Source organism: Chenopodium album, chromosome 16 (genome assembly GCF_948465745.1).
Source record: "Chenopodium album chromosome 16, dcCheAlbu1.1, whole genome shotgun sequence".
Lineage (NCBI taxonomy): Eukaryota > Viridiplantae > Streptophyta > Magnoliopsida > Caryophyllales > Amaranthaceae > Chenopodium > Chenopodium album.
The window spans coordinates 48,604,128-48,618,642 of NC_137849.1; the positions used below are offsets into that span (position 1 = coordinate 48,604,128).

At 34.0% G+C, this 14,515-nt stretch overlaps 4 protein-coding genes across 5 annotated transcripts; 2 read left to right on the forward strand and 2 right to left on the reverse strand.

Annotated features, from left to right (window-relative positions):
• Positions 1-38: 38 nt before the first annotated feature.
• LOC145586836 (eukaryotic translation initiation factor 1A) lies at positions 39-1,752 on the forward strand. The gene is made up of 2 exons (XM_081643775.1): positions 39-484; positions 1,369-1,752. Exons 1-2 carry the CDS (start codon positions 230-232, stop codon positions 1,549-1,551), a joined length of 438 nt encoding a protein of 145 aa, XP_081499901.1. The 5' UTR covers positions 39-229; the 3' UTR covers positions 1,552-1,752.
• Positions 1,753-2,246: 494 nt separating this feature from the next.
• Positions 2,247-6,635, reverse strand: LOC145586833 (uncharacterized). Of its 2 annotated transcripts, none has more exons than XM_081643772.1 (3): positions 6,540-6,635; positions 5,337-6,175; positions 2,247-2,573 (listed from the first exon to the last, which is right to left on the reverse strand). In XM_081643772.1, exon 2 carries the CDS (start codon positions 6,095-6,097, stop codon positions 5,348-5,350), a length of 750 nt encoding a protein of 249 aa, XP_081499898.1. In that variant the 5' UTR covers positions 6,098-6,175; positions 6,540-6,635; the 3' UTR covers positions 2,247-2,573; positions 5,337-5,347. The 2 variants fall into 2 exon arrangements, with proteins under 2 accessions (XP_081499898.1, XP_081499899.1); XM_081643773.1 differs by having other exon boundaries at positions 2,247-2,588.
• Positions 6,636-7,482: 847 nt separating this feature from the next.
• On the reverse strand, positions 7,483-11,174 carry LOC145586835 (protein CURVATURE THYLAKOID 1A, chloroplastic-like). The gene is made up of 5 exons (XM_081643774.1): positions 10,857-11,174; positions 9,046-9,140; positions 8,856-8,963; positions 8,230-8,301; positions 7,483-7,731 (listed from the first exon to the last, which is right to left on the reverse strand). Exons 1-5 carry the CDS (start codon positions 11,020-11,022, stop codon positions 7,666-7,668), a joined length of 507 nt encoding a protein of 168 aa, XP_081499900.1. The 5' UTR covers positions 11,023-11,174; the 3' UTR covers positions 7,483-7,665.
• A 2,165-nt stretch (positions 11,175-13,339) lies between these two features.
• On the forward strand, positions 13,340-14,389 carry LOC145584476 (uncharacterized). Its single transcript, XM_081641312.1, has one exon. It carries the CDS (start codon positions 13,340-13,342, stop codon positions 14,387-14,389), a length of 1,050 nt encoding a protein of 349 aa, XP_081497438.1.
• The last annotated feature ends 126 nt before the right edge of the window (positions 14,390-14,515 follow it).

Genomic DNA, 14,515 nt, shown 5'->3' on the forward strand with positions numbered 1-14,515 from the left:
CCCCCAAAATCCGATTTGAACACGAATTAAAATTAAAAAAACAATATAAGTAGGAATAAAATCGACCTCATCTATTATTATTTCTATTCTGAATTCCGAATTGAAAGAAAGAAGAAAAGAGGGAAAAGAAAACCTAGAAACACCCAAATCAATCAGAACCGTCTGTTCTAGGGTTTGCTGTTAGAGAGAGAAAGCTCAAGCGAAAGAGAAGAGAGAGAAAGAGTCGAAGATGCCGAAGAACAAGGGAAAGGGAGGAAAGAACAGGAAGAGAGGTAAGAATGAAGCCGATGATGAAAAGAGAGAACTTGTATTCAAAGAAGATGGACAGGAATACGCTCAAGTTCTTCGGATGCTTGGTAATGGCCGATGTGAAGCTATGTGTATTGATAATGCTAAGCGTCTTTGTCATATTCGTGGTAAGATGCATAAGAAAGTCTGGATCGCTGCTGGTGATATCATCCTCGTTGGTCTCCGTGATTATCAGGTTTTTTTTCGATTTTTTCTTCAATTTATTGATTGATTTTTTTGGCATGGGTTTGGTTGTTGTTGTTGTTGTTGTTGAATTGATTGATTTTCCGTGGTGGTTTTTAATTTTGATTGGATTTAAGAAATTGAAAGAGAAGAAGAAATTGTGTTTGATTTTTTTTTTTTTATTACGAGCTAGTTTATTGTTGAATTTTAACGTGTTTTATATTATATGTTCGTTATAATATAAATTATTAACCTATAGAGGTGAAATTCTGGAAAATACGAAAGCTTTTGCCAATTTAACACGGAATTAACTGTCTTTATGGTATAATTCAATCCATTGAACGCTAGTCTGCTTGTAATTGATGATGATTGTTTTAGTATTATATTCAATAATTGAGCAAAAAAGAGGATTATTTTAACTGTGTTTAATGGCCATCTATATTGACTATAGTAATGTTGAAAGGTACGTTTTTAGCTTGCTTTTATGTAATTAATCGTACTTATATGAAGTTAAATTGGTTGTGCAATTGAGACTAAACTCTTTTTTGATTGTATATTCGTCGCAATTACCATCAGTACTGACTAGAGTGCTGATGTAGAGTTTTGTCTTGCTTTAATGCAAGTAATCATACATATGAGAATGAATTGGTTGATTGATCGATTGTGCAACTGACACTAAACGCGGTTATTGATTGTGTGTTTGTCGCAATGACTGGAGTGTAGATGTGTAGTTCTGTCTTGCTAAATTGTTTTAAGCAATGACTGGAGTGTAGATGTGTAGTTCTGTCTTGCTAAATTGTTTTAAGTAATACAGTGTAATACGTACTTGTGAGGATGGATTGATTGTTTGCTTGGTTGTGCAATTGAGACTAACTCTGCTTTTGCTTGTGTGTATAGGATGACAAGGCCGATGTTATCCTGAAGTATATGCCCGATGAAGCCAGGTTGCTGAAGGCTTATGGTGAGTTGCCAGACAACATCAGGCTTAACGAAGGTATCAGTAATACCATGGATGAGGACGAAGAGGGTGATGGTGAAGACTATATTGAGTTTGAGGATGAAGATATTGATAAGATATGAGCAATCTAAGTTTGTTTTGCTTAAAATGCAATTTTACTTATGCCGAACCTTTATTGTCAACTACATTTTCTGAGTTTGATTAAAAGAAATTGATGTACTAATCTCTTTACATGCGTGAATTACTATTCGAGTGGTGGTTGTTTGATGTTTATGATCAAGGCATTTGATGGCTCAATAAATATACAGTCCATCTCTAGACTATCCTCCTTGTGTAGTTGTATGTGTCGAAAATATTGCTCCTATCTTCAATTGATTTAAAGAATTTACTTGCCTAGAATGTATAATTATCAAAATTCAATTACTAATTTAAGCCTTAATTTGGTATATAGGTGAAAGTGATATGTTGAATTCAAAATAGAGGATAGTTGAGAATGAATTGGTTCTCAACGTTAGGCAAATTATGAATGTAATAAATTGAGTCACATTGTTCCTGTCATCTAGTTTAGATTAACTTGATCAACAAATATCATACACTATGAGTTTAGATTAACTTGCTCAACAAATATGATACAATGTGAGTTTTGGTTAGTCAATTTTGTCCGTAGTAGAGCAACAAGGGATTCATATCATCATATGTTATTTGGCAATCCTTGAGAGATGCTAATACAGATAACATGTCGGAGTGATTTGAAATTTATGTATAGGGATATGGTTCTTCATGGCCAACAATTGCTGGCTTACTTATACAGTTATAATTAGTGCTAAATCAAATTGTGAAATTTATCAGTCGATTTTGCACAAACTCCACAAAATTCAAATTTATATTAACTGAGGTACTACTTTGACAACTATCAAATGTTCTTCTTACCTCTTATAGCAAAAAATAATTAAAAAAATAAACTTACTTTAATATACCAGTAACAAAATAAAGACAAGAGAAACCAAGATTATCTGTATGAAAGGATAAATGGTCTATCCCTAATAAGCACCAAGTTATTCAATTTGCAACTCCAATGTCGTAAGCCAGGTACACTCTTAATGCTTGCCTTGCGCAATAGTCTGAGGCTCCATTTCATCGGAATCTGAAATACAGAGATCTGCAAGATGTCAGTTAAAATAAAAGAAAAAGCTAGAATTTTGGAGGCATAAAAATACAATGAAAGCATTAATGTTGATAGTATTCTCGTTTTAGTACAGTCATCTTTGTTATCTTGGGTTTACATCAATCAACAACTCCGGCACTATAATGCAACACAGCTGACTCAACTGTCCGCAACTTGACTCAAATGACTCTATCAGCATGACAAAGAAGATGCCATTAAATCTGTAGAACAACCTACAATTCATAACATTAGCCAATTTATAATATCACTCTGTACGATCAAAGTCATCAAACAACATGATGATATGTCTCTCTTACTGACTCATGGCTCTTACACCATGGACATAAGTGTTGATCATGGTTTGAGATCAGATGCAGCTTCAATCAGATTCCTCACAAGAATAGGCAGTTGTCACTATAAAAGGATAGGATCTACGGGGCATGAGCACTCCCTAGGTCAATACCAGAGTTTTAAGCTTCTAAGTTAGGACTAGCATTGAATCCATTAGCCGCCTTGGAATGCCTGCATGAGAGACCAATTTTCTTTCCAATTTTCTACAGATGTTCCACCATTTGTTTAGGACAGAAAAAGTTGGATTAGGTGTTTATGATACTAGACATCATTCAAAATTTCCAACCCTCTAATGACTCAATGTTGAGATTTGTCGTGTCCCTGGAAGGTTTTTCAGGGCATAAATTACGACCTTCACTCCGTCTGCCCCTTAATATAGTGTTACACAGAGAAATGGCACGGATATTATAAGGTGAATGAAGAGTACAAAGTTAAAAAGTGGGTAGGTGGGTGTGCAGTCAAGCTTTAGAGAAATTATAAAGAGGAAAATCTAACTATAACTGTTGTTTAGCATGAAAATCACAATGAGCCCTTACAAGAGTCCCAAGAATGAATGAGATTTCTAAGGGCAACACAGGTCCAAACTACAGTAGAAACTAGCACATGTAGTTCCCAATCTTTCGACAGTGTTCTAAAGGTTCTTTCGGTGGGACCTATGACTTTACCTGGTCTTGTATCTTGTGTCATCTTCATTCTCTAAGGTCATTAGGCCAATTTATTGAGGCATCATTCCTATTTCAGCTTTAAAATTAAAGATTGAGCTTGGAAGAGTCTCTTGACAGTGAGTTTTATGTCATAATTGGGAATCCTGATGTAATTTCAGGATTGGTGTCATAAATAAATAGATGAACAGTATGATAGATCTTGGAATGCCACCAGGGAACCAGGAACCTTCCCTTCGTTTTTTCTCAGATTTTCTCCTAGATATTCCAACCCCCAAGTAAGTTCCACAATGACCACAACATGGCTCATGACTTTAGTCACAATGAAGTAATTGTTAGTTAATTTGTTTGTTCATAGAAAACAAGAGTGTAATAGCTTCCCTCTAATTCATGGAAAAAAATTGTCAGCTGCCGTTTGGCTCTTGCATGAGGTAGCCTTCAAGAGGGGATTTTAATAGGCAGTACATATGACAAGGTTAGTTAGAGAGTTGAGGCATAACTATTCCTACCTTAAAAGCACATGCCAAGCACAAATACTAAAAACAACAAGTGCAGTCCACTTGTGTAATCAAAATCTAATGCATAGACATAAAGAAAACATCTCATCTAAGAGCCTTTCTACAACCCTCTAAGTACATAATGGATTGCAGGAAATCCACCAGTTTTGCTTTAATGCAGAGGGAGGTTTGCAACCGTATTTAACCATTTTAGTCTCTACTTACTATATTTTGCAATATCACAGTTTTCCTTTTAAACTGTTTGAAATGTGTGATAAGTATAGCTCTACACGGGAAAATGGGGTAGCGGTGATAGGTGGAATGGGAGGAATGGGGTAATGTTGTAATACATCCCATTTCCTCTTTCCCTAGCATTATAATACATCCCTTCTACCACTCTCTAATCCCATCATTCTCATCATCAGTTCTTTTTTCCCTATAGCCCAGGCATGCCGTGTGAAAGACAAAAAATTGAACATGTAATTTCCATTCCTTACTATCACCATCTATTTTCTGAGTTTCAGACCAATTTCTTTCTTCACTTTAAGCCTAAAAGGAAAATGATGCTTGTTACACAGGTTTATGAAACTATATCTTTCCCAACTCACATTCATGGTTCAACTTCAGCTAAGTGCCTCCAAAACCTATTATTATCTCCTTTATGTAGTCATTGTGCATAACTTTACCAGTTTTAAAGTAAATATTATTTAAACATGAAGGGTAAAGTGTGATAATGATTCACTGTTTTATTAAATTAGACTTTAAGCGCAGCTTTATATCCCTGCTCATAATTTTTTTTTTGCTAATTTATGAAATAATGTCTGTAAGGGGCAGCAACTACCCACTTTGGTTGCTAGAAGAAGTGAAGTACAAAGATAGCAAGACACAGTAATATATGCAAACACAAGAATCTACCAGATATAATCATGGTATTATGCATAGGTTCTTAACTGTAATGCCCAAAACATAATCATCATAGATTTCTAAAAAACATTCACTTCTTTAGTTAAAAGTTAAGCAACAAATACTTCGCTGGAGCAATTGTTCTAACCATGTATTCCAAAAGTGAAGAAAATCAGTTAAAGAACACATGCCCAATAATACAGAGTAGTAACGGATTACCATCATAGAAAATTACTCGATAAAACACAGGCATTAGCTAGTATGTCCATGATCATCAGTCAACTGTCAAAAAAAATGCAGAACATAATAAAATTTTGGTAATATAATACCTGAACAAAAATCATCTGAGCTTTGCCTTCCCAGATGTCCTTTCAGCCGCCTCCCTAATTTTGTCAATATACCCTTCAATTGGTGGTGTCAGTGTAGCCATAAACCGATTTGCAGGGAATGGAGCCATATCAGGTACCAAAGCTGCCGCTTTCAAAGGTTCAGGCAAAGCCTCAATCGCCTCTTTCTTCAATCTCAGAAGCGTAGTCTCTGCCTTCTGCCTCGCACGATGCCTTCTCATCAAAACCCTACTGTACTCTTTAGCAAGTCGACGACCATCTTCAACTGTCAGCTCATACTTTGGAATGGCATCAGCATCAACTATACCCAGGGAAATCAAATCCAAACCGGGGGTACCCATCATTGATGGTTTCTCAAAACCAGTTCCTTCTTTGGCTTGTTTCTTCAATATATCCATCTCCCTCTGGCGCTCTTTGCTTATAAGCCCTAATTTCTCACGAGCCGCCTCACGCGCCCTCTCCTTAGGCTTCAAAAACCTAATTGGGGTTGGAGAATTCAAGCACTTTTTGGCCATCTCTTCAAGTTCAGCAGCCAACCCGGACTTACGGCCCCCTCCGGTGTCTGCTACTGCTCCTTTCTTCGGCGCCTTCTTAGATTTCTTCTTCAATTCCTGCGCTGCCTTAACCTTTCCTTTACCTTTTGCAGTACCACTCACAGAACATCGTTGCAAAAATTGGTGGCTTAAGCTCCCAATAGTTGTATCAGAGCTGGTCAATCTTTTACTAACATAAACCCTAAACATCTTTCCCAACTACTATAAATCCTAAGCTGAAGATATGCAGTTCCTTTTGATTTTCGAAGGTGGGTTTTAAAGACAGACCTGATTACACAATAAAAATTCAATTTATATCAACAAATATGATGTAAAATCTCACAAAAATCCTAACTTTTTCTATAATCTAAAATACCCACAAAGAAAATATTGTCTTCTATATTCTATCAATCAACACACCGGACTTATAAATCTCAAATCAGATGCTAATAGATTATAATGAGCATATACAATTAAAAGAAATGTGAGAATTGAAATTAACAGAAAATGGATTTCAATTACAAAGTTATAATCTTATTAAAAGTGAAACAAAATGCTAGTTCATCCATTTCATTGAATAATTAGAATAGGATTAAACAATTAAAGATGGGCATTGATAAAGAAGAAGAGAGAGAAAGACGGAGCAGCTTACCTTCGTCGGCAGTTGAGCTGGAATGGTTAAACCCCAGCAAAACCTCTGCATTCACAGTCGCACCACTCCTTTAGCTTTCTTCTCTTAAAAGAGAAAATGAAGTAGAAGTTGAGTTTGGGAATTTCGGACTTTGGGAGTGTCTTTTCGGGTAGGAATTACCCGAATTTGATTCCGGGTCAACGAAGTATCTGTTTTTTTTCTTCTTCTAAAATAGGTGGGTTTTATATTTTCCAAACTAATTTAGAAATTATTAAACACACAATTATGAGTTTTTTTTTTTTTTTTTTTTTTCCTCAAAAAAAAAAAAAAAATTAAAAAGAGTTGTTGATTAGTAGTGCTTCAAATTTTCATATTGGCAATTTCTCAAATCGGGTAAATTTAAAAGCTCGAGTTATATTGTTTTCCCTAAAAAAAAAACTCGAGTTATATTCTCCTTTCTTATAAATGTACATCATGACTTTATACTTATGTGCCCTAAATCCATGTTTTGCATAATAATTGTGACACTAGACCAGGGATGATATACATATTTTTTGTATTTAATACGGATTATTCATATGTTATTATTTTAATTCAAATGAAATGAGCATTCTCAATTCACAATTGATAATTGAAGTTCATTTTCAGAGCATTGGTTATTGCCTCATCAAGAGTGTATGAATGTGCACATACCTTAATGTATATGATTGATTGTTTTCTCAAAAAAGAAAAAAAAAAACAGTAACCATTGATAAGTTAACTCACTCGAGGATACAACCATTTCTTGTTAAGTATCCCTTTTTCCTCTACCAAATCTACCAGTAAACTAGTAAAGCACCAGGAATCCAGCAGTTAAATGAACTTAATCTTGCAGGCGTTAACAAATCGTCAACAACAATTGTCCTCAATAGTGCAAATATAACAATGCAGATTCGCAATGTGGGAAGCCAGAGGACAACATAGATAGAGGGAAAAAAAAAGCCACTTGAATTATATAAATAGCATGTATATTTATCCATATCAACATTCCAATACTAAAACTGGAGACAGAAGCAATTGGAATACATAGTAGCTCTATGGCCTATAATACAACATGGATAAGAACCGAATTTGCAATATTGCTAGTCAGATGTAGCTACGTGTAATTCTACTCCGTTCCAGCAATTTTCTTCTTCAATGATTCGATGTCTTCTGCTAGTTCCTTTCTACTAGACTGAACAAGACAATAAAAAGGTCAGTGTCATTTAGCTTTTAGCATAAAGATCAAGCTGTGAGTAAAATCATCAAATGACTTTTGACACAGATAAAAAAACTGAATAGCAGCTTTTATCATCCTAAAGACCTCTATTTCTTATATGCTAAGTAGAAAATAATTATAAGAAAGACATCCACCAATATACAGCCAGCAGGTTTAGTAGCACAAGGGATCAAATATCAGTAGATCGCAAGTTCTTTGCATTAACTAAGTAATGCGAGAAAGGCAGGAGCATTAACTAAGCAGAAGGTTCATATGAGATGATGTTAACTAAAGATAGTAGGGCATTAGGCTTTATTTATTTTTCTTTAGCTGAACAGAGAAAGAAGGGTACCGGGGTTGAAGCCGAACATTGGACATACAAATATAGGAGAATTGCTTTCAATCAGTTCAGAAAGATAACAAAACTAAGCAGCTTAAATTCATTACACAGAAAATAACAAACAGGAACATTACCTTGAAAAGAAGGTATCGGTAAACAAACCATCCAGTGTATCCGAGCCCAACCAATTCCATGATCTTAGGAAGCTGATGATATCAAACATATAAATTATGGATCAAACATACTTTCAAAAATGCTAATTAACAGAAGATATCTGTCAAATTTGTTCTTCAAATGAACCTATTCAGTTCATCTTAATAAACCCAAAAATAAACTTAGCGAGTTAGCGTCTATTCACAGAGCACCTCATATTGGCTAAATAATAAAAAGAAAAAAGAAAGAAAGAACTGAATTTTTCTTTGATAAAAATCAGCTGGATCACTAATTAGGTAAATACGTGGCAAGAGTTCAGCCAACTCAAGAGAAAACACCAAAGAAACATAGCAAGAACTTCGAGGCACACTGTTTCTGAAATCAATTACTCTTAAAACTTATAAAAAACGGGATTTTTCTTAATGGTTCGTCAAATACGGAGGGTGCAATATAATTCAGATACTATAGAGGGAGAATACTGTTCGAGATATATATATTCGGAAAGGATAATTTGATGTTTGACACAATCCAAATACTGCAAAACATAATTAGATTCCAAGAAGACAGATCCAAGAAGGGGTATAGTAGAACAGAAAAGATCACATACCAGAGGAACAGAGTTGATAGCACCAACAAGAATGGAAGATATCCAAACTGCAACTAATGCCCCACCACCATATATAATTACTGTGGACTTATTCTCAAGTTTATCCCACTGCAAAAGTTAAATAAAAAATTAGGCCAATGACAAAACAAAAGCAGTGGGCATTTCATTTGAGGTCATTAGTCACACTTACCTTCTCTTTCAGGTCACTAATTAGTTCAGAGCTATCGACTGAAGTATCTTCTGTTGAGGAAGCCTTGACCTGAAGGGAAGAAAACCTTCTTGACTCTGCAGTAATTAAAAAAGAAAAACTGGCTCAGTACCAGCTATGCAAGGAAGCAGCGAAAAAAGCCAGACTGCCAGAATTCAAACATTTTACAACCACGACCAAAGAATGTAGAAACACATCTAACAAAAAGGTTTCAAATTTTAGAAATCTGTCCAATATAAAAATATCACTAGTTCTACTTGACCTTAGAGTCCTCACTCAGTCCCCAAGACAATGTCCAAGGGGACTCTACAGATATATTAAGGAGTGTAAGTACAGCTTAAAAGTGAATTTAACCAACATTGCATTAGAATTACAGGAATAAGGAAAGCTGATAGGTAAGGTATGCAATAGTCCTATAGATGTATTTAAGTATTTTTAGAAAACCAAGCAAAGGATCAGACATAAAAATAAAATAAAATAAAGAAAAAGGGTCATGTAAGTATCAACATTCCCGACACAAAATCAATTGCTAGACATTCTGATTCAGGAAATACATAGTGCACAACTACAAGAACTAAGGAACTCCGACACTAATAAGTAGACAGTGGAAAGACAATAACAAATTAACAAGCAAAATAATCCAGATAAAGCTCACATTGGAGGCAAACACACTTGCACCAGAATGCGTGAATATTTACCATTTTACTGATTCTTAGCCACATATTAATACTCCGTACACAATTTTCATATATTCTTACCCATCACAATAAGTATTACTCCGTAGTTGATAAATATTAATTCATACAGAGTATGTTTATAGGTCCTCACCTTGAGTTCATCACTATAATTTACAATTTTTATGTCACAAAAAAATTCATGGCACTGTCAGGCTAGAGATAAAACCACGCATAATTGAACACCTACAGCTTGCAAATGGTAATGGCAGCATAACAACTAAGACATTTACAATTGTTCGTAAAAATTGCATTTGCCACCATTTTCAACAAATTAGGCTTGGCTAAGAGGCTAATTTTAGATCTTCTCAGCAATGGACAATTAATAGGTAACCTCAACTACAATTCCTTCATATTTGAACTAGTCTTTCCTTTTTGCTTCACGCACCATCGCATAAGGATGCAAGGATCCAACCCTTCTATTTATGAAGGAAAGACCTATGGGCACACCCTTTGACCAGAATTGAGATTCCCCATTAGAATCCCAGCTAAGCTAACATAAAGTTCTTATATAGCTTTGAATCTCTTTACTTTGGGGATAAAATTAGGTTACAACTCAATTTGTGGTCTTGTACCAATTTCCACAAATAACAATATGATAAGTTTCTTCTACCTCTAAATGATTAAGAACACTTCAATAGCTCAATAATATGGGATTTTAAAGTCCTCAAAACTAAGGCAAGTCTAAGAAATTATTACAAATTGCCAAGCTTTCCTTATCACTCAATCCCCACAAATAATTCTGCGATTAATTCTGGAAAAATATAGTTAATTCAAAGGAATATAAGAAGAAACACGACAAAACCGCCCAATTCTTATCCTTTCAGGGTTGCAAATTGCAAATTACATTGTTATACTATTAGTAACTATCTTAACAGTCAACATTTGTAGTTCAAAGACAATGACTTTGAAATTCAACTCATTCAATCGGACTACCCTTATACTTACATACTAATAATCAAACCCAAATAAACTAATACAACAACAACCATAAGTTAAAAAGGCAAAACTTGCACAAGACAGACCAGGTGTTCGACGAAATGCCGCAAAGAAAAATACCAGACAAATTGTTGGAGAAGATCCTCAAAGATGAAGTAGAGGAACGAGGAGGGAGATAAGGCAACGCTAAAAAGCGGGAAGAGTGGTTAGCGTGGACACGTAGAAGCAACCCAGTAGTTGCAGCCGCCATTGAAGATGAAGTTCCTGCATAAGCTGCTGCTGCCATTGTTTAACCTCCTCCACCAATTTTTCAGGCTATTTTTTCTCTCCAGAAAAATAAAAGGTTGGTGCTTGAAAATGGGAGAGAAATTTGTTGAATTTCGCTGAAATTTGGTTATTTCAAATTGGGGTTTTGTTCAGTTTGGTTTTCCACCATTCGTAGCATATCCATGAGATTTTTATTTATTTTTTGTTTATTGAATAAACTGATTTTGTTGAGTGACACGTGGAGTGATGAGGCCTCCTGATTGGGTGACTCCCTATCTCAAAATCCACGTTTGACTTCTCCTTCACTTGATTAAATTACTTTCTTAAAAGTATTTAAACAACATTCCAAAACATAAAATTTTTAGCTAAATGGTTTTGTGGGTTTGTATTGTACAGTACTATAGATTAAGTTGACAAGATTTGAAATCGGGGTAATGATGTAGACAAGATTTGATTTCGGTACGCTTTAAAAGTCTTTAACCAACTAAATTAGGTTAATTAGCTAGCACAGTATCACCTTCAACACGTCAACATTGTAAAACATGATTAGAAATTATTGTTATAATTGTTAAGTGTTGTTTGTATTAGTTGGTAGCTGATTATTTGGTTTAGCTATCTAGTTGTATTAGTTGTTTGTGTAAATCAGCTAATAAGAACTAACATTGGAATACTGCTACATAAATTTTTAAGAATCCTTGAAAGTAAAGGTAGTAAATTGACCACATAAAATACTACACTACAATAGTTTACAACATCATTTACAAACCTCTTTTCTAAAACGCTCTTACAATTAATTTTTCGACTCAAACTAATGTTTCAATCCATTCTTAATTAAAGATTTTCACATGAGGTTTGTACTTAGTCAAATCTCTCTTTTTGGCTCAAACAAAACTCTCATTCAAACAACCTTTATTCCCATGTGTGTACTAAAAACCTATCTCCTCTATCATCATGGTTATTAAGCTCTAAAATCTAATACTGTATTAATATAAGATTTAAGTTTTTCTATAACATGGTTATCAAGCTCTAAAATTTCATATCAAATTATGATGGATGATTGAATTATATTTTAATTATATTATGGTAATTTTATATCAAAATAACATTAGAGAAATTTTATTAGATTTCATATCAATAATTTTGAAATAGTCCCACTATAAATTGGAGCAGTTTTTTTTATTTTAATAGAATTGTTAACAAAATATAAAATGGAAAGAACATGTCAAAATTCCAATATATTCCATAAATAATAATAGAATTGAAATAAAATATATAGCCAATTAATGAACTAAGAAGTAATAGAAACTTAGTTGTTTAAAGAATTTGTTATTAGAATAATGACAAGAGTTTGAATAGAAACTAGGGTTGTCATGTTGAAATCCGTCTACAAAGAGGCTAAGCATTAAGAATGGTCATGGGTATCCAAATAACAAACTACATACTTCTCGTAAAACATTCTTTATACTACTCAACACTTGATTTAAATATTCACATATTGAAAAATATCATTATAATCCTATACAAATACTCTTTATCACATTCATACATTATTACTACATATTCCATAATATCATAATGCATTAATGCCTCTGTGAGAATGTATTTGGAGTTGTCCACTCAAATGTGCATACGTAATTTGTAGACCCAATACGTAGCACTAATAAACTATCAGTCCAAAATGCTAACACATCCACCAATGATTAAAGCTACAATTAGTACATCATCATCAATATTCTCTTATTCCTCGTCATCTACCAAATAAACTTATAAAATGTACCAACCTACTTATACAAATCCATATATATAAACTACTATAAACACCTAAAACTAAACCATTATCATATTTTTATTGAAAAAAATGTTATTTAGTTGGTAAATTACGTCCGTATTCTTCGCTGACTAAGTGTCAAGAAATAAAAACCAAAACCTTTATTTTGAACAACTCAAAAAGCACCCCTTTTTCTTCTCTGGTGCTGACAGTCTAGCATGGCCCTTCTTCTACGTAATTATACTTATTAGTGTCATTTTACTTCCATTTTTATTTCCTTAATTATCACATTTTTCATCAACCATTCCCTTTTTCCTTTTTTCTAGCATACAAATTTCCATTTTCATCTTATTTTCACTAATAAAAAGTCTTAAACTTTTATCATTGTTATAAATCCCACTTCTGAAAGTTCTCATCTTTTTTCTGATTCAGATCATAAACCAGCAAAAATCCAATCTTTTTTCATCTTTATTCACAGAAACCCGAGGATTTTCTGAAAAAGATTGAAACTTTATGATCTTTTTACATTAATTATGGAGTAATTAATCTTAATGTAAGATCAGAAGCAATGTGGGCAGATAATTTCAACATAAACTGGTATGCAATCTCTACTATATGGGTGATCATGATCTTAAATTTATCATTTTTTCCTTCATTTTCTTTAGCCATAAACAATATTACACACATTAGTGATAATAATCCTACTTATATAGATGATTATCTTTATAATTACTCCACAAAATCATTACCCAAAAAGCCTCACACAGGTGTTCTGTACAACATTTCACTTCCTGCTAATTTTTCTGATATGAAAGTCTCACTATTAAGGTTAAGGAGAAGTGCTTTATGGAGTAAAGGTGTAAATTCAAGTAATTTTGATATACCACCAAAAATAACCACTACACCTTATGTGAAAAGATTGGAAATCATGTATGAAAACTTGGGGAATTTATCATCTCAATACTATGAATTACCTGGTTATACATTTCTTACAAAAGTTATTGGATTCGCGGTGTATAATGCATCGGATTCTAGTGAAGGAACGAGCTCAAAAAGGCTTAATATTACCTTATTAGTAGGGGAGTCAATTAAGGTGAAGTTTTCTCAAGGGGAAGTTTTATTACAAGGGAGAAATAATAGTGATGATGTAAAAAATAAGCTTAAAAAGTGTGTTAGATTTGATCCATTGAGTGGTTTAGTTGAGTTGGGAGATATGTTAAGGCCTAATGTTTGTTTGTCACAAGGTGTAGGGCATTTTGCTATAGCAATGCCTAAAGTTAATGACTCGATATCATCTTCACCTCCATCTCCGCCTTTACCTAGAGGTTCGCCATTGTTCCCATCCTCTCTAGGCCACAAAAGAAAAGAAAGGAAGAAAATCATCGCGTTGTGGGTGTGGTGGGTGGTTGGATTCACGGGTGGACTAGTTGGTTTAATGTTGTTAGCTTCGTGTTTAGTACTTGGTTACAAAACATATAGTTCGCGAAAGATTCAAAGTATGGAAAGAACATCGGAGAAGAGTGAGTCTCTTAATACAAAATGGATTGGCAATAGTAAGTTTCCTTTGGCCCCGGTTTCTAGAACTCAAGCAGTCCTTGAAAATGACTTTGCTCCTTAAGATTGATAATAGTAAGTTTGAGTTTCATTTTTATTATATTTGTTTCTTCTATATGTTAGTGTAGTTTTAATACATGTACAATTTTTTTAGCATGTACAATTGTTCATATGTATTAAAAAGAGGGTT